Below are 18,054 nucleotides of genomic sequence, written 5' to 3'. Positions count from 1 at the left end.
CCATGAGAATTGCCCCTGATCTCAGTTCCTGGGAGAGTGCCCCCAGACACCACCGAAGTGCTAAGTCTGCCTTACTTTCCACCCTGAGGGGCTAAGAGTGGGCAAGGACAGCCAAGGTCAGAAGAAGATATGGTCATTTAGGGGTTAGGCCTCTGTTAGTAAACGTTTCTGCTCCAGCCTGGACCTCCCCCCAGTTCCAGATGCACAAATCCAATCACCTACTCCAATTGGATGTCAAATAGACATCTATAAAACTGTTTACTAATCTGTAAAACTTTACTAACCCTCACCCCACCCACCCCTCCCAGGGTGGCTATCAGGAAGATGTGCCAAGAAGTAAGGGCTCTCTTAAAACTGCTCTGGGCACCTTCTTGCTTTTACCACCATTTTCAAATCTAGTTCTAACCACTTCATTCATCTTGGGGAACAAGTCATTTCATTCCACTAGAGACGTGAGTCTTCTAGACCATCCCGAAGTTCAAGACCGTGTCAGGATCCTGAATGAAAATGCAGATTCCTGCGGCCCTGCCCCAGACACATGCAGTCAGAATCTCCACCAGGGCAGGGGGCTCTGTGTTTAACTCAGGCCCCAACAGATTTGACTCTACAATCCAGTGGAAGAACTACTGTTTCACAGTTGGGCAAACAAGGTCTGTCTCAGACAAGGAAGAGAAACAAAGGAGATAACAACCCTCCAGAGGCCCGTGTGGGAGGACTGGCCGAGTCGCCGGGAGGGAGGAGTGGGAAGGGCCCTGGCCTTCATCTGGCCCAACCCCAACTTCACTGATAAGGAAATTGGGGCCCAACGAGTGTAATGAGTCCAGGTCACCAAGAACATTCACGAAATGTTCTGGAGTCCCCTGGTTCCCAAAGCCCTCGCCACGCCTCCTGTGTGTTGTGTGTTTTGTTCCTGCCTGGCAGGTCTTGCCCCTCTCTGAGCCCTAAGTTTCTTGTCCAGTCAGAGGCTTGAACAAAGTAAGTCTTTTTCAGACTCCATGCCTTTTGCTCCTGCTCCCTAGCCTGTTCTTGTCCGGAGATAAAATGTGTAATTTTCATGACTGTAGAACCAATAGAATGTGCCTTTTTTCACACACCCAAAATGTCTTTTGCAGTCCTTTAAGTGCCTGGAAGAACCGTGGGCTCAGCAGTCCTTTGCGCCAGGCCCTTCTAACCCCAGGCACTCAGGTGAGACTCTGACTCTGTGAGGTCTGACTCCCTCCTCAGCTTCCAGGGCTTCTCCTTGGTAGCCTCAACCAGCAGAGCAAAGGGAGCCAGGGTTCTTGACACAGAGGGCGCTCAGCCTGCATACCTCCATTACCGTGCTGGCAGGGGGCCTCAGACCGTCCTGAGGAACAGAGAAACACCCAGAGTCTGACAAAACCCACCCTCTACAGCACCCATCTCCCTCCCTTTTATTTCGTGGCACTAATGAGAGACATGTGTTTTAACAAACTTTTTTTTATTAGAAAAGTAAAAAACATTGCATAGGTCTTAATACTTGAACATCAAGTGTATTCATGAACAGCGAGTATCTTCATGTAAACAGTTCTAGATGGAAGATCCAGATGGTACTCCTCTGGGGGAGGGGTGCCAGCCCCTACCCCAATCAGCCCCATCCCCTCACAGCTCAACCCTTTAGTACACATCCAAGGATGGGCCACACACAGCTCCCAGGTGTATTTATTCTTCAAGTGTCAAAGATCCCCAAGTGATCCTAACACCCACCCCTTTCCTACTCTTACATTCATGCGTCTGTAAGATAGCTGCCTCAAACAGGTCAGTAGTGAAGCTATGATCAAAAAACAAAAACAAAGAACCAAACATTTGGGCCCTTCAGACCATGAGATACACGAATCACCTCGATGACCCCCCCCCCCCACCAGGGCCAGCTATGGTGAAACACACATCCCTCGAAGAGGCCAGAGCAGCCCAGCTGCTCTCCCGGCTCTGTCACACCACTGTTGCCTTAACTGTCAGTAACAGTAAAAATAACTGGGTACATGCTACATACACATCCAGTCAGAAGCCTGGTTGGCCCCTAAGCCTTTGTTCATGCTACAGTACTGAGGGGCAGTGCGTGCCTCCAACTGGGAGCCACCAGCTCACACCTCAGTGAGCTTCCTAGGGAAACACTGTGTTCCCCCCACCTTGACTTTTCTACCCTCAGGTGGCTGTTGTCAGTTTTCTAAGGGCAGGCACCAGTCCCTCAGCCTCTGCTTGCCCCCCACCCCAAAAGTTCAAAATTGTCTCTGACATGGGGGCGTTATCGGCCCCCCAGGCCCAAGTTCAACACTCCTCGATGAGAAGTTGCTCCGAGCTGTACAGTTTCTTCTTGATTACTCTGAAGCCAGTGCTCAGCGTCAGGGACTGGCTGAAGCCAGGGACGAAGGGAGAGTTGGCAGAGCTAAACAACCCCTGGATCTTGGGCCAGAGGCGTGAGTCCAGGCGCAGCACGAGGGTCAGCTGGAAGGTGGGCACCAGGCTGGGGTCGAGGGCCAGTTGCCCCACGCTGTGGCAGCTCTTGCCCTGCTCTACGCAGACGTCCAGCAGCGCCCCTCGCAGGCCGCACGGCTCGCTGTAGGCCAGGCGCAGTAGTTCTTTGCCCACCTGGCTCACCAGCTGACCCGGCATCAGCAGGCGCGCGGGGCGCCGCGAGCCCAGTCGGGCCTGGGCCAGGCTCTCCTGCAGCAGCTGCATCAGGCTGGCACACAGGTGCTCATCCTCGGGATCGCTGAGCAGCTCGAAGTCGGGCAGGGACACCCCATCCAGGTATGCAGAGTCTGCAAGGGAAAGCAATATGGGAGGATTAGGTAAGAGAAGCTCCAAACGGGGGAAGTGCTGTTTCGCTAAGAAACCAGCACTTGTTCCCACTCCGTGCCTCAGTTTATGCCCCATGATAGTACCCTATACCTCAATTCCTCTCCTCTGCTTGCCCCCTTCCGCAATCCGGATTTTGATGGGATAGGAAGTCTAGGTGGGCTTTGACTCCTAGCGCGGTGTTTCCTCACCTCCCCGGCCCTTCTACTCGCGTCCGGCTCCTGCCTACCGCTTACCTTCCTCCGGCCCAAAGCCACTGTTGCTGCTGTCCAGGGATTCGCAGTCCGAGCTCTCCAGGCTCCCGCAGCGGCCGAGTCCTTCTTCTCGGGCCGCCGACCCCCACGCTGAGCGCGGCGGCTGATTTGGGGTGGGAGTTCGGGACAAGGACGAGGACGAAGAGGACGACGAGAAGCGATCCCAAAGGCTAGGCATAGTGAGGATGGACGCCAGGGCGTCTGCCGATGAGCTCAGGGTGCTGGAGCTCAGAAGACGCTGTAAGAGAAAAGCGGTTCAGATTGGGCGTCAGTCTGGGGGCTGGATCAGACAGAGCGCTAAGACCCCCACGGCCGAGGCCTCTCGGCTCAACGATCAGCATACACAGAAGGGACACTCACCAGTTACTGCGGTCAGCGAGGACTGCTGGGACAAGTGCGTACTGCCGCTTGAATGAGTGCGCGAACTGGTGCCAAGCCCCGAGCTCTGCCCAGACCTGTCCCTTCTACCCACCCGCACCTCCCCCTAGGCCTGCCGCGGTCCCTAGCACCAGCGCCGAGAGACCTATAAGGGCTAGTGCAGAGAGGCCACACCCCTTCCGCGAGGCGGCCCAATCCAGAACCGGGAGTGTGGCCCACCTCGGCCAATGGGCTTCAGGCGCACGTTCGCAACGTTCTCTCCTGCCCAGTGACAGCCGCCTGGCCCCGCCCCCGTTGAGCCCCAGAACGCTCGGGGACGAACCCCCGAGCCGCGGCCACGCCCCCTTTCTGGAAGGGATCTGTGGCGGCTGCAGCTGCCAAGGTCCCCGAGGGCGCTCGCGGCAGGGGAGGATCAAGGAAAGACTTGTTTATTATACGGTCGTATTTCTGATGGAGGGGGTAGGCCGCAGCCGCGGGGGGAAGAGGCAGGGGAACTTGAGGGGGCAAGAGGCAAGGAAAACGGTTGCACCCAGCGTCTGAGAACCTGCGAGCTACAGGCACAATTGGGTGCCCGGCTGGATACTCGTGGGACGGCGGTGCGGGAGCAGACGTTAATCCAGCCGGCTCTCGCACACGTACCCCACGCTAACCTTGCCTTACGAAAGGACTGGGGGTGGGGTGCAAAGACTGGGCTGCTCCGGGCACCGTTCTCCCTCTCCCCGGCCGCCCCACCTGCCCGCCCGCCTATTACTCTCCAGCCCCAGGGGATGGACTAATGCGGGGGCCAGGGTCCGTGCCCGGAATGTGAGCCTGGTCCCCAAACAGTGTCCGCTCCTTCCAGCTGCCTACAAGAAGAGGGTTTGGGAAATGTGGTTAAAGCAGTATTGATGGGCCCGGGTTCCTAGCGCTTGGTTCTTGAGCTGGGAACTGACTCTCATCATAGAGACACACAGACCCACCCGCGTGCCCGATGGACCGACTGCGGTGCGGCTGTCTCTCCAGTCCGCAGCGGCGAGAGAACCCAAGGCGTCTGCTGGGTCCTAGCGCCCGTCCTCACCAAAACGCTTTGTGTAAAAGACCCGGAGAGTTGCATCAGGATCAAGGACCTAGATCTCCAGAAAAAGCCCCGGAGAGCAATCGCCATTCCCTGTTTCGTCATTCAGGCGGTGCCACAGAAAATGTGACCCGACGGCGGTAATATAGAAAACTAACAGAGATTGCTGACGGTGAGAAGAGGTTCTGACAGATTCGACCTTTATTTACTTAAGAGATTTATCAATCTGGGACACAGAATCCTGATGGAAGAGAAAACCAAACTTACATCAGACGCTCCCGTGCCGGGGCGGGCCAGAGCCTAAACAGATCAGACTGGCGGGCCTCGCTTCCGGGCAGACTTGTGCGACCAAAGACACTTGCCACTGGAGTAGTCAGGCCGCTGCCATCCACACACCCCGCTCCCATTAAAAAAAAAAAAAAAAAGACTGACCCGTGGGTCTTCCGGGTAAACCAAGACTTAAAACTGTAAACGATCAGAATTCAAACCCTGCACCCCATCAGCTTCCAGCAGATGAGAGAACCATCTCTGGAGACAAATTCATGGATAAAAAATAAATCAGATGACTCAGATTAGGAGATACCTTAAAGACTGCTGCAAAATAGAATAGTCTTTTGGCTGCCAGAGCTTTCGAGGCCTCCACACTGGCCCTTTCTTCCTATTCTTCAAGCTCCAGTAACTTGCTGGGAGCCTTAAAGACACCAGGTCCTAACAGTTGGGTGAAGTGCTTGGAAGACTGAGGGGAGATGACATCCTCTTGAAATTACCCTTTACTGAGGTGAAAAGAAAAGAGTTGGGGTGACCTGTATGGGTGTGTCTTTCTGTCACTCAGAGTAAAGATCAGGGAATTAGTCTATCAAGACCGTTCTCTCCTCCCAGGCTGACTGGACTGGGGAGACAGCAAGAGACAGAGTGGTTTTCTTCTCTCTCCCCCATTCCCTGCATGAAAAAATATTCTGAAAAATGTGGAACACTAATCTATGAAAAATAGAGGTTTTGTAAGCAAAAGAATCCAGAGTTATTCTAGAAAGGTCAGTTTACTAGGAATCATTCATTCATTCAATAAATAGCCATCATGGAAGTAGTGTGTTGTGGAGCCATATACTGTGTGCCAAGCACCTTTTTTCATTCACTGTCTCATTCTGTTAATAAAACAGCTTAAAACACACACACACACACACACACACACAGCTTTTTATAATTGGAAAGGGTTATGTTAAATGAGCACTGGATAATTTTGTTTCTTAAAAAAAAAAAAACTCCATTAATGTTGTCTCATTGTTTTCAAAAAGTGATGAAAAAAGGACAGGCAGTCTTAACCTTAAAGGTTTTTCCCTTGTAGGAGAGAGTAGGCTATAGGGTAAAAGACCACCCAGGAGAAGGCCTAGCTGCAGGGGGATGAGGGTGGAGGGCAAAATGGCTTCTCCACTGACATTCTTCACCCACACTGTTGTCTGTTAGGAGAACCTTTGGATCTAAAGGGGAGTTTCTTAACAACCCCTCTGAGGGGCCTGGTTGAAGGGTCTTGGTTCATGCTGTGAGGTGAAGGGTCCTGTGAGGTGAAGGGCAGGATCCCTTTCCCAAGGCAGTGGCTGGAAAGACATTGTTACCATCTCACATACTGAAACAGATGGGATGAAGGGGGACCCCAAAAGGTGGTACTTGCAGGAAGGAGACAGCTACATCTCCTAGCTTCTGAGCCAGGCCTCTTCAGAGCCTTTAAAGATCCTATGAACCCCGCATTTGGTGTGCTTCTCTCCCTCTCAGGCCTAGGCTGGCTGCTGGTCAGGCTTGCCTGGACATGTTTCCACCAGCAGATTTTGAGACCAGCTCTGGCATCCCATCCTCCAGGAAGACCTCCCCAGTTGGTGAATCCAATTCACCATCCCTTAGATGCCCCTCCTTGGGTCATCCTTGCACCTCATGCGCATCTCTGTTAATAACTGTTTCCACTTTAGTTTTCTCACTGGACTATGAGCTTCTTAAAGGTGGTGTTCTTCCCTCTCTCTCTCTTTTTGTTTTTTTTTGGCCACACAGAATCTTAGTTGCCTGAACAGGGATCTAACCTGTACCCCCCTCTATGGGAGAGCAGAGCCTTAGCCACTTGGACCACCAGGGAAATCCCTGTTCTACTCAACTTTCAGTGTAAAGCACATAGTAGAGGCTCAGTGAATACTCCTTGGATGAACAAATGAATTAATGGATAAAGCAAGAAGGTGGATTCTCTGAGAACCGCAGGCCTACATTTGGATTTTCATGATCTGGTGGACTTTGGGGTAGGCCTTCAGAAGAACTGCTTGCTACCTTCCTATCCCATTTCTGACAAGTGCTGCCAAAAGTGTTGGATGTATCCGAATATTTCCCTTCTTCCTTTGCTCAGGTCTAGCAGCGGGGCTTCCAAGATAACCTAATTCTTTCAGTTGGAGTACAGTCGGCAACCCCAGGAAGCTGGGGAGAGAGGTGCATTGTGGGAAACGCACACATTGTCAGAGAGGGCTGACTTGTGGGAAATCTTTTAAAGCAATTTGTACTTTCCTTTCGAGTGCCTTAAAAAAACTTAAAAAAATTTTTTTTTTATTGAGATGAAATTCAAATATAAAATGAAACTTTTTAAAGTGCACAAGTCACTGGCATTTAATGTGTGCACGTGCTGTGCCCTCACCACCTCAGTCCATTCTACAATACCTTGATCATCCCAAAGGAGACCCTGAGCTCACCAAGCAGTCACTCTCTTCTACTTTTGAAGTTTATATTCCTGTGTTGGTGGTAGTACGGATGTCCCTTTGCACAACTACAGAGGGCATTGTTAACCATTCAAGTCTGTGCATTTACATGTGTCTTCTGGGGAAAGCACGCCTAACATAGACACAGTGTGCAACATGGAATCTGCGCCAAGCGACCCTGAAAGGGAGATGGCTGAACTCCCAGCAGCAGTGGGCTAAGTGTCACGTCCCCTGTGACTCAGGCCTCTGGAGTTGGTAACCAGGTCCCAAGTCCCAGTCTCTGTGGCCAGGGCCCTGCCCATGCAGACACTCCGCATCTTCCCAGGCTCTGCTGTCTTCCCGTAGGACCCACAGCAGCCTGCAATTTAAAGTCAATGAGCACTCACCCCTTGGCCACCTGCCCCTCCCTGTTCTGGTGGTTTCTGTCCTGCGCACAGGTTCCCAGGGCCTCAGTCTGGCAAGTTGCTCCAGTCGGGTTTGGGGAGTTTAACCAGATCTTGGGGTGGGAGTGTGGTTCTTGGAACCCCAGAATTCAGGATGGGAACCCCTGAAGGCCAGCTGGCATGCCTGTGTGGCTGTGCTTGGGGCGCCTCCACAGCCCTTTGGAAGCATGTCATTGAGGGGAGTGGAGGAGGCTGGAGGAGCGTGGGGGGTAGGGAGAGGGTGGAGCGGTGGTGGGAGGTGGGGACAATGAAGCCAGCAGAAGTGTTCCCAGGACTTCTGTGGCTTTTTTACTTGAAAAACAAACAACTTGGTCAAAATAGCAAGATTATAAGTGCACCTGGTTTACTAGGAGGGCTGTGAAAAGCTGTTGACAGCTGAGGACTACCGTAGGATTTTAACTGTGCTGTTGGAGGGATAATTAAAAATTCAGTGAGGAATCTTTTTGCAAATAAAGCTACTTTTTGAAATGGAAATACTGACAATACATTGTATTATGCAGCCTTTCAAAGAAGCTTTTGAATTGTATTATCTACTTATACCCAGAGGAATGAACATAATACCATTCTACAGAGGAGCAAATTGAGGCCCAGAGTGAGTGTCCTATAATCTTTCCATCAACTAGTGGCTTTTAAGCCTGATTGATAATTAGAATCTTCTGTGGAACTTGTAAATCATAGAGTCCCACCTCCCCAGCCCCCATTCTGATTTGGTAGGTCTGAATGGGACCCTTTTGTACAAAAGCTCCTCGGGAGGGCTTGATGCTCTTGTTTAGTTGGGATGTCTGCGAACTGAGGACTGACTTCTCAGGAAGAAGGGTAGGCCCTGGAAGGAACACTGGGTTGGCTCCCCAGCCTCTCTGTGGGTGGGGGGTGGGTTCGGGGTTGGTGAAATGGCAGACAGCTATGGAGAGTAGGCCTACTTGTGGCAATGGTGAGCTCACAGGCAGCCAGTTCTGCTGGGCTCCCAGGTTTCACAGGAAGCCATTTCCTCTGGGGACAGGACAAAGGGCCGAGGGAACCCCAGGAAAGGCTGGCTTGTTAAACCACCATGACAAAGGCGGAGGATAGCCTGAGGCTCCTGCAAGAATTCAGGTTACCCGTTGCACTGATGAAAGTCCTGACGGCCTACCAGACCTCACTGCTCCCCTCCTCGTCTCCCATGCAGCCAGAATTGCCCATGGGACCCAGACTCCAGGCACTGTCTCTTTTCTCACTGACACACTGCACCGCTTCTCAGGAAGGAATCCCATCTGCGGGGTCAGCTTTTGGCCAGCTTCCCAGAATCCCTCTCCCATCCTAGCATCTGAACTCTTATGAGAAAAGAAAATAGTGAAGTGGAGGGAGGGTGAGGCAACACCCCTCTCCAGTTAGTACCCAAAACTGCTTTCTGAGGCAAGCCCAGGTCCTATGAGGGGACAAGAGTCAGCTGACCCCAATTCAGGCCATTTGGCTGCTAAGGATGAATAGGGTACTGGGCTGTGGCCTGAAGCAGCCCCTAGGAAGCATAATGTCTTTGAAACTCAGTATTTTCATTACAAAGTATCATTTTATTTTATTACTTTTATTACAAATAATATAATCTTGCATTCTATTTTATATTTTATCTGTGTAGGGGAATTTGTGTTAATTTTAGTAGCAAACTTTAAAATGACTTAATATTAAATTTCTTAATCTTCCCTGCCCCCACAAAAACCCTTTTTAACAAAAGATTCACTGCGTTTATCCTGTGGCTTCATATACTGCTGGGGATTTTCATACCCCAGTTTTGAAAACCCAGAACTAGAGAGTCTCAAAGGCCTATTCAAGCGCCACAAAGATCATAACAAAGAAAAAAAAAAGATTTAAATTCTATGGAGCTCCTTTTCTAAAACTCCCAGGCCTGACCTGTAGGGTGGTGGACCATCTGGAGGAGGCCTGCCAGAGAAGGTAGAAACAGACGTCCCAGTTCAGTCCTTTCAGTGTGCTTGCTTTTTGAGGGTTTCCAATTGCCATATATCAAAGGGGGGAGGCAGGGTCAGGTTGGGCTTTGTTCCCTCAAGCTGGGGGGTGGAGTAGGGGTGGGGGATGACCAGGGTGATCAGAAGCTGCTACCCTGGGGACAGCCTGAATCTGGGCTTGCTGCCTGCCTGGGAAGTAAAATGAGCTCACCCCCTCTACCCCCGCTGCTACACACACACACAAGAAAAGAGAGAGACCAGGGGGGCTGGCCACCTTCTGGGTACCCCCTAAGGGGCTGAGGTGAGGTGAGCACGGCTAGATTAATACTCAGCAGAGAGAGAAGTCAGTCCTCCACTCTCAGGATTCTTCTTCAGTGGAGTGAGTGAATCTTAAAATCTTTGAATGTTAGGGCCTGCAGCCCCAGGGAAAGTGCCTCTTTTAGAAACCCCCTCCCCACTTTATGGATAAGGAACCAAGCTGGAGAGCAGGGAGCCTCATGAGTTCTCCTAGCAATTAGGCCTTATTCAATCTTCAAGAACTTTCTTTTCCCAGGCTTGTAACCCCTTCCTGGCTCCTGTCAAGTTTCTTAACTTCCCTCAGAATTGCGGCTTTTCTCTCTAGTGGCCTTAGTAGCCAAAGGCTTGAAAAACTCAAGTCTGTGCAAAAAGGCAACCACCCAGGGTCTGCATCCTGGGTCTTTGTCTGGAACTCCTTGGCTTGCTGGTGATGACAGCTGCCAGTTCCACCTGGCAACACTGCCACCTCCTCACAAAGATCTTTGACCTTTCTGGAACTCCTTATGGTTTTAAAAACACTCATATCTTTAGCATCTTCGTAACTCTGTCAATAAAAACAACTTTTATTTGCGTAGTGTAGACAGGACAGGCCTCATCAGTGTCATTTTACAGGTGAGAAAACAGGCTTGGATAGAGGCAGGGACTTGCCTAAGGTCACATAGCCAGTCGGCAGACTGGAGCCATGACTCTAGATCTAGGCTTATTTCCTTGATTCCAAGCCCCTGACTGATACTCTTAGTTGTGAGCCAAAGGAGACTGCATTGCTGGGAAAGGGGTCAGTACACGCTGGGGACACATGGTGTAGAACAGGTGGAGTGAACACCTGGAGTCGACATGGTGTTGTTGACAAAAAACTTTCTCTGCTGGTTTGGCTCTTATTTTATCTGATGAGGCTCTTCCTCCCCCTGCAGAATTCAGCAGGGCCCAGCAGTGCTGACTCAATGGCAAAACAGTGTCGCCCAAGGGATCACCTTCAGCTAAACAACCTCAAGCCCAGAAGTGACAGTGATTCTGTCACGTTCCCCCATCCCAGCATCCTCCCTGAGAGCTCTGGTCTCCTCTAGGAAGGCCCATCTGTGAAGTGGTGCGCTGAGGGGTCTCTCCCTGCCCCATCTGTTCCTCTTGTAACCCACAAAGGACAGAGTTTGACAGAGGAAGCTAGAAGCCATGGCTCAATCTTTTTGTACTTAAAAATCAAAGGCAGAGAAACACACACACACAAATCTAGACCTCTAGATTCTGCTCTGGGAAGAGGTGAACTTAAGAGCTGAATTGACTTCCCTAGAGCTGAACCGACTTCCCTGCTGTGATTGGTCTGCAGTGGGGGCCAGCGGGATGGGGGAAGGGAAGACCCTTCCTCCCTCTCCTTTCCCTTCCCACCCCCTACCCTCAACCGAGGTGCGCCCTCTGGGGAGTCTGGCAGTGGAGGTGACAGATGCTGAGCAGCTGACTGGCGAGGGGGTGTCCATCTCCAAGGACCCCTTGGTGTGTGCTGAGGGGAACGGGGACGTGACTTGGAGAACGTGTGCGTGGGGGACGAGGAGAGGGGAGGAGGGAAAGTGAGACAGGGGAGGAGGGCCGGGCCAGTGATAGCTCCGCCCACTGCGGGGGGAAAGGAAGGGGATGACTCCTACCGTCTTACAGGAAGGCGGCCGGGCTGCGGAGATGCTGAGCTCAGCGCTACGGCCGTTGGGCTGCTGGGTGGGGGCAGGGCGAGGGGCCGGCCCCTCTCTCGGTGAGGGCAGAAGAGCGGGGAGAGAGGGAGGGCGGAGAGGCTGAGGAGGCCCTCACAACCCTGAGGCTGTAACTCTCCTCCGACCGGGTCTGCTAACAAAGCGGTCTCTGTTGGGGTAGGGGAGGCCTACTGGGTTGCGCACAGAACCCTTATGAGGGTGGACGGGGGAGTGTTTGTGAGTTACCACCCTACACCCCGACTTAGGTGCAAGAATTCATGGCAGAGGCCGAGCGCTTGTGCCCTCTGACCCCAGGATTTGTTCGGTGGAAGGAGCGCACGGAGAAGTGCCTGCTCCTGTAGGGCTGCAGGTCAGAACTGCCCGGGCCAACTCCAGCCCATGCAGGAAGGGACTTTTATTTAAGGTAACCTTATAAAAAAGCAGGGAAGGTCAGCTTGGGAGAGGAGCGAAGAAAACTTTGGACCCACTTGGCACAAATGGTTACCTAGGTCAAATGGGTGGGTGGCTGGCTATTTTTGAGCTGACCTACATACCTATTTGCCTTTTTATCTTTTTATTATCACACATGGTTATTATGGGAGCTTTTCCTTAGTACTGGGTGCTGCATTTACAGAGGGCTGCACAATGAGGCTTGTTTGTCATTCTCCCAGAAAGTTTTAAGAGTCTCTGGCCCCAGGAAAGGACATCAATAGGCCAGCAGAAGCTTCACTAAGTTGCTTCTCAAAGGAGCAGGATCTGAACCCAGATGCACCAGTCCAGAGACAATTAGCCTTGGAGGCCAGGAATAACATTCAGATTTGACAGCAATGTCCCTGAGTTTTGCCCAGGCTGGTTTAAAAGCTCCCTCAGCCTGGGCCTCATTGCTTGCCAAAGTTGACCCGTGGTGCTACAGCCCCACACTGGCAGGTGAGGCTTCTTCCCTTTACAGGTGGAGAAAATGAGGCAGAGACGAGTTGTGGACAGAACTTGATTTGGGAGTTCCTGCTTTGGTTGTGGAGGTAACTTTGTTATCTTAAGGAGAAACAAGGAGAGCCTAGAACTATTTTACTATTGCTCTGCTTCCCACTACCTTTAGAGCAAGTCTGGCTCCATACCTCGGCCTCACAAACCTCCAGCTTGACTATCTCTAGCTGCATCTCCTTCCTGAAGCTAGGAGGGGAAAATCACAGATGGTTCTAATTACCTCTGAAATGCTCTTACATTTTCCATAAAGTACAGTATGCCTGGCTTTGTGTATACAGCTTTGCACAGTAATACGTATGTAGATGTGCAAAATATATACAGCCACATACAGTGGCTCACAAAGAGAACATCAGCAAAGTAAAAGCATATGATTTACAATATTTTTAATCACGCTAAAGAGAAACAGACATGTAGACTTGGAAGTGAGACTGGCAGAGGTAACATTTCTGTCTTCTCCCATCTGGTGCCCTCTCTGGGGCATGAAATCTTTGGCTCCCAGGAGGAGAATGGGGGATGCTTGCACTCCTTAAACTGCTCTTTTGTGCTTGGATTTTCTTCCAAGGCTGGTATAGTTGACTTTGCTCAGGTTCCCTGTGGGTTACTTTTCCTCTGTGAAGTCAAGTATCTTCCCTTCAGCTTGTTCCCATCTTCACACAGATTACCCTTCCCAGATCCCCTTCTAGCTCTTGTGATTCATACTCCAAGCTTGTCTCAGCTCCGGGCCCTCCAGGAGCCCTTTTTGAACACACTTGGAAAGTTCCACATTCCCTGGCTGGTGAGTGCAGGACAGCGAGTCCAGCCCAGAGCTGCCTGCCTGTGAAGCTAGTGCTCAGTTCTCAGAGCTGTGGATGAGCTGTGCTCTCTTCTCACCTGATGTATATTGAAATGATCCTCTCCTGGGCGTGATGCTCCATCAAGTTGTAAACTCCTTCAGAGGTCACCTATTTTAAATCTTTAAACACCTAACACCACAACTTGCCCCAACACACACACACATATGTCCCTACCTCTGTATGTTAGCTACATATGGTATGTGCTCAGTAAGTATTTGGCCTGGGGAACTCTGCTACCACTGAGCTCTGATAGCGTGTCTTACTGTCACAGAAAGTTAAAACTGAAAGGGGGATTTCCCTTCTCATCAGCTGAGAAGAGTAAAGGGGAAGTGGCCTAGAATGGAAACCAGATCCCACGGTCTGCCAGCTTCACAGGCCCTCGCTCCTGGTGGCCCCCTCCCATCTCCTTGGTTGTTTCCTTTCAAAGCCCTCATCCCATATGTAATTATCCATGTATTTATCTGTGTGGATGTACAATGCCTTTCTTTCCCACTGAACTGCAAGCTCTGAGAGGCCGAGGTCTGCATCTGTTTCATCTCAGAGCTCCAGTGCCCGGCACAAGCAGGGCCCCAGAGTTCTCAGCATACAAATATGAAAAAAGAAAATGAATATCCACGTGGCCTGAGAACCTCCTTCCACTTTCCCAGGGCAGCACTGAGATTGGCTCGAAAACTGCACAGTTGATAGGCTGTCCTTGTCACGACCTCTAAGGCTAACACCCTGTCCTGAGCTTAAGACCAAGGAGGAAAGATAAGACACCTCGTGTGTAACCCTAATGCAGGGAAGACAGCTGATCCAGGTATGATAGACTGGGTGTTGCAATCCGGCGGCGGTGTGGAAGGCAGATTGGAAGTTTGAGACCAGAGGCTGAGAGTCAGTTAGATAGTGACAGAAAAAACTGAAAACCCGCTTGAGTGTCTGTGGCAAAGAGTTAAATAAGCTCCAAATCATGGAGCATTATGTGGATGTTAAAAAGAGTGAGGTCAGTTTTGGAAAAATGCCCAAGATATGTCGTTAGGTAAAAAGGACAAGTTGCAGAACAGTTTGTATCCTCTCATCTCATTCTGAAAGTAAAACAGAGGACACTCCCCAGCAGACACACACTTAGATGTGCAGAGAAAACATCTAAAGGATACTGTCCACAGAGGTTATCTCTGAGGGACGGAGGGGAGGAAGAGGCTTTTACTTTTTCACTTCATATCTTTGTTTGTTTGTTTTTCAGGTTAAAAACTAAGGTTACCTTTATTTTGCTTTGTAGAGACATTGGAAATTGGATTTTTATCATGAGCTTGTATTACTCTCAAAGATTTTGGGGTTTTTTTTTTGCTATTGAAGGACTGCTGATGGGGTTTGGGGTTAGACAGAGGTGGGGCAGAGCTGCGGCAGTGGAGACCCAGCGGGAAGGGGCCACTGACAAGATCTGGACAGAGGGAGGGAGGGTCTGGGACAGCTCTGTGGTTCCAGATGGGGAGAAGTGAGGATGGCTGTGGAGACGATTGTGGAAGCACGGGGTAGTGTAGGAAAGGCTCATTCAAGGTGACTGACCTCCACAGTGCCTGTGACCCTGGGTAGGTGATAAGGAGCCCAAGGCCAGGAAACTAACATTTGGGAACAAGGGCAAGGAAAGGAAGAAGGTCGACCTTTAGGACCCTACGGATTCCTTGGCTGTTTCACCATCTTTGAGTACAGACCGTTCTTGCTGCAGCTTGGAAACAAATAGAGCAAGGAGGGGCCAAAACCAAAGGCAGCAGGAGGAGTCGGTCTTCCACTGGCCGGTTGCGGGTGTGGCCTGGGTCTCTGCCCCACCCCCACCCCCACCCCCGCCTGCTCTTGTGGGCACACGTCCAGGCTCTGGTGAAAGGTCAGGGCTTCTGGCCCCTTCTGGAGGCAAAGCAAAGGAAATCAGACTCGAATCAGGAGCAAAGGAAACCAGAACCCAGCTGTTCATGGGGAGATTGGGAAAGAGGGAGCTGAGTTGGGGCAGGAGAAGTTTCTTGGCTCAGATAAGCCCGTCAGAGCCTGGAGAAGGTCAAAGATGAGGAATGTTCTGTGATTTCTAAGACAGCAGCTCATTTATCCCGTGAACACTTGCTTGGAGCCTGAGTCCGGTGCTAGGGCTGCCACCGTGCACGCTGGGTACAGCCTCATCAGAGGGACTGTGTTTGGAGTCCCATCTCCACGTCTCCCTACAAACGTGCCTGTGAAAGGAAAGGGGCACTTTCACGGGCCTGTTCAGTCAGCACTCCAGCCCCTAAAGGAAGTGTTCTTTTACAAATCAAGAAACTGAGGCTGGGGAAGACAGTGCCTTGCCCCTGACCGCATGGTTAGGACGTGTTAAAACTGGGATTCGAACCTGGGTGTGCCTGTGTCCCACTTATAATTTGGTTGCTTGGAGCTCAGAACACATTTTCCCATCAAAATAATGCTGTAAGTGGTGGTTTGGTTGCCATAATGGCCTAGCTCACCCAGGGTATAGCTGGAATTAATTCTATGTTTCAGTGCGGTTGTGGATGAATCAGGCTTCTGTGGGCTAGCCTGGAAACCCACAGGAGAGGGAAAATGCATTTCAGGGTGTGCCCAGCTGGGAACTCTTGCCCTTACCATAGCGCCTGATTCAGGGCAGTCAGGGGATTGGTGGCTCAGGGAGCACTTGCTCATTTCCAGAGCTCTTCCAAGCCAGCCCTGGTGAGTTCTAGCTGTTCACTGGACGGGGCAGAGCACTGGGCAGGTTTGGGGTTTCTAAGACAGGGAGTGTTACGTGAGAATATGCACTGATTTTCAGACTCTGACCATCTTAGTCCTCTCCCTTCTGTCCTTACACTGCCTCTCAGCTTCCTGCAGTCATCTTTTATCTTCTTCCTCTAGGATGGATCCTGAAGACAAGATCTAGGATTTATTTTCACCACTAAATCTGATGTCTGTCTGTGAAGTATGTGGGCAATAATGACTGCACAGGGTTAGAAGTGATAGAGATCAGAGCAGCTGCTAAGAGAAGCAAGGATCCATCAAAGCTTCTAGAGTGACTTCAGGGAGAGCAATCACATATTCATTCAACAAACATTGGCTGTGGGTTTGCTGGTCAGTGTACTCGTTCCTTTCTTGGCACTTCTCTTGCCAAAAGAATCCTGGGAAGGACTGAACATGGGTCTCAAACCCAGAATCTTAGCATTGGAAGAAATCTTTTTCCAGATGGAAACTGCAGTCATTCATTAATTCAGGAAGGTCTGAGTGTCAGGCTAACTACTGAGAATACATAAATCCTGAAAATTGGGAAGTGACTTGCCCAGCATCTCAGCTCAGGGTCCCCATGCCTGGACCAATACCTGCCCTTTCAGGCCACTCTTATGGCCTTTCTGCTTCAGGATATATCCCAGTCAGCTTTTAGGATTCCTCTGATTTGGAGCCTAGAGCCTAGGGGAAGGCCAAAGGGAAGTAGCAGGATTCCTTTCTCATGGACAGTAACAACAGCTGGACTCTACCCTGAAGTGAGAACTAGATTTCCCACTGGTGGGGTTCTGAAGACAGAAGACATTTCTCAGTTCTTTCAGTGAGTCACCTGCTCTCTAAATTCAGGTCTTCACAAGTACTATTACCTCTGCTGGAAGCTCCCTTTCCCAGCCTCCTTCCTCTGGCTAATTCCTAACTCCCCTTTGGGTCTCAGTTTGAAGAGCTCTTCCTCAAGGACTTTTCTGGGCCCTCAGCGTCCTTAGGTCTCCCTGCTCTGCATGCAGTCACAGCACTCCTGACTTGCTCTAGGATAACCCTGGACCCTTGGAATTGTTCTTGCTTATTGAATGCGTTTCTGTCCAGAAGACTCTGATCTCTAGGAGGGGCCAACACCATGGCCGCCTTCCCTTTGTTTGTATGTTTGTTTTTAGCAATTGTGTGCCCTTTATCAATCAGTGCCTACTTAGTACACAGTAGGTGCTCAATGTGCAGTTGGGAATGACTTTGCTCCATAGCTACAGGCGCGGCCTTCTTTCTGGTGAGAGATTTCCATTCAGGTCGTGAAGGTCGTTCAGCAACTGTTTACCAAGGACCAGCATACCCACAGGATACAAGGATGATTTGGAAAAAGAGGTTCACCGTCTGGAATTGACAATCCAGAACTCATTTTGAAAACTGTAAAAATCTCTTCTAACCAGAGTGCTTCCAGCCCCTCCTAAGGCCCCTTTCCTGCTCTACTGGCCCATTGATTCTTGGCTCCTTGGGCTGGGGCCCAGCATATTCCTCTGAGTTTCAAGACCTACCCAGGCCCAGAACAAGCCAGGCCTGCTGTGGGGCTTCACACAGGCTCCTGGTGGCAGGTCCAGGGAGCTGAGGCACAGGACAGACAGCACTGGGCTCTCCAAGCTCCTCTGGACAGTGCTACACCACATGCCTAAGCCTTTAGTTGTTTTGGAGAATTTGTTAGGAAATCACCTTTTCATCAAATTCATCTGGAGAGAAACTTTGAGGGTAAAGGCTTACATTCATTTTAATGATTTGAAGTGCTGGTCTTAAAATAGTTATCCCTGAAGTGTCGGGTTTGCACAGCAAGTAAAAGACATTACTCTGCCAACAGAAGTCCATATAGTCAAGGCTATGGACTTCCCAGTGGTCACATATGTTTGTGAGATCTGGGCAGTAAAGAAGGCAGAGCATCAAAGAATTGATGCCTC

The 18,054-nt window shown here is 50.7% G+C and overlaps 2 protein-coding genes across 2 annotated transcripts in view; one reads left to right on the top strand and one right to left on the bottom strand.

Moving 5' to 3' along the window:
* Positions 1 to 1,442: 1,442 nt before the first annotated feature.
* On the bottom strand, positions 1,443 to 3,564 carry DDIT4 (DNA-damage-inducible transcript 4). The gene is made up of 3 exons (XM_010852257.1): positions 3,432 to 3,564; positions 3,054 to 3,309; positions 1,443 to 2,780 (listed from the first exon to the last, which is right to left on the bottom strand). The coding sequence occupies exons 2-3, from the start codon at positions 3,247 to 3,249 to the stop codon at positions 2,287 to 2,289; spliced, it is 690 nt and encodes a 229-aa protein (XP_010850559.1). The 5' UTR covers positions 3,250 to 3,309; positions 3,432 to 3,564; the 3' UTR covers positions 1,443 to 2,286.
* Positions 3,565 to 14,094: 10,530 nt separating this feature from the next.
* The window catches only part of ASCC1 (activating signal cointegrator 1 complex subunit 1), a 138,521-nt gene continuing 134,561 nt past the window's right edge, over positions 14,095 to 18,054 (top strand). Inside the window, exon 1 of the mRNA XM_010852254.1 lies at positions 14,095 to 14,192. Coding sequence (XP_010850556.1) covers positions 14,169 to 14,192 — 24 coding nt within the window. The 5' untranslated portion in view covers positions 14,095 to 14,168. The remainder of the gene's footprint in view (positions 14,193 to 18,054) is intronic.

Source organism: Bison bison, unplaced genomic scaffold (assembly GCF_000754665.1).
Source record: "Bison bison bison isolate TAMUID 2011002044 unplaced genomic scaffold, Bison_UMD1.0 scf7180017864309, whole genome shotgun sequence".
Classification (NCBI taxonomy): domain Eukaryota; kingdom Metazoa; phylum Chordata; class Mammalia; order Artiodactyla; family Bovidae; genus Bison; species Bison bison.
This window is presented reverse-complemented; position numbering and strand designations above follow the sequence as displayed.

Coding starts and splice junctions, on each gene's coding strand:
- DDIT4 (XM_010852257.1), bottom strand. CDS start 3,249: ATGCCTAGCCTTTGGGATCGCTTCTCGTCGTCCTCTTCGTCCTCGTCC. Junction 2,781..3,053: donor TGGCTTTGGGCCGGAGGAAG/GTAAGCGGTAGG, acceptor TTTCCCTTGCAG/ACTCTGCATACCTGGATGGG.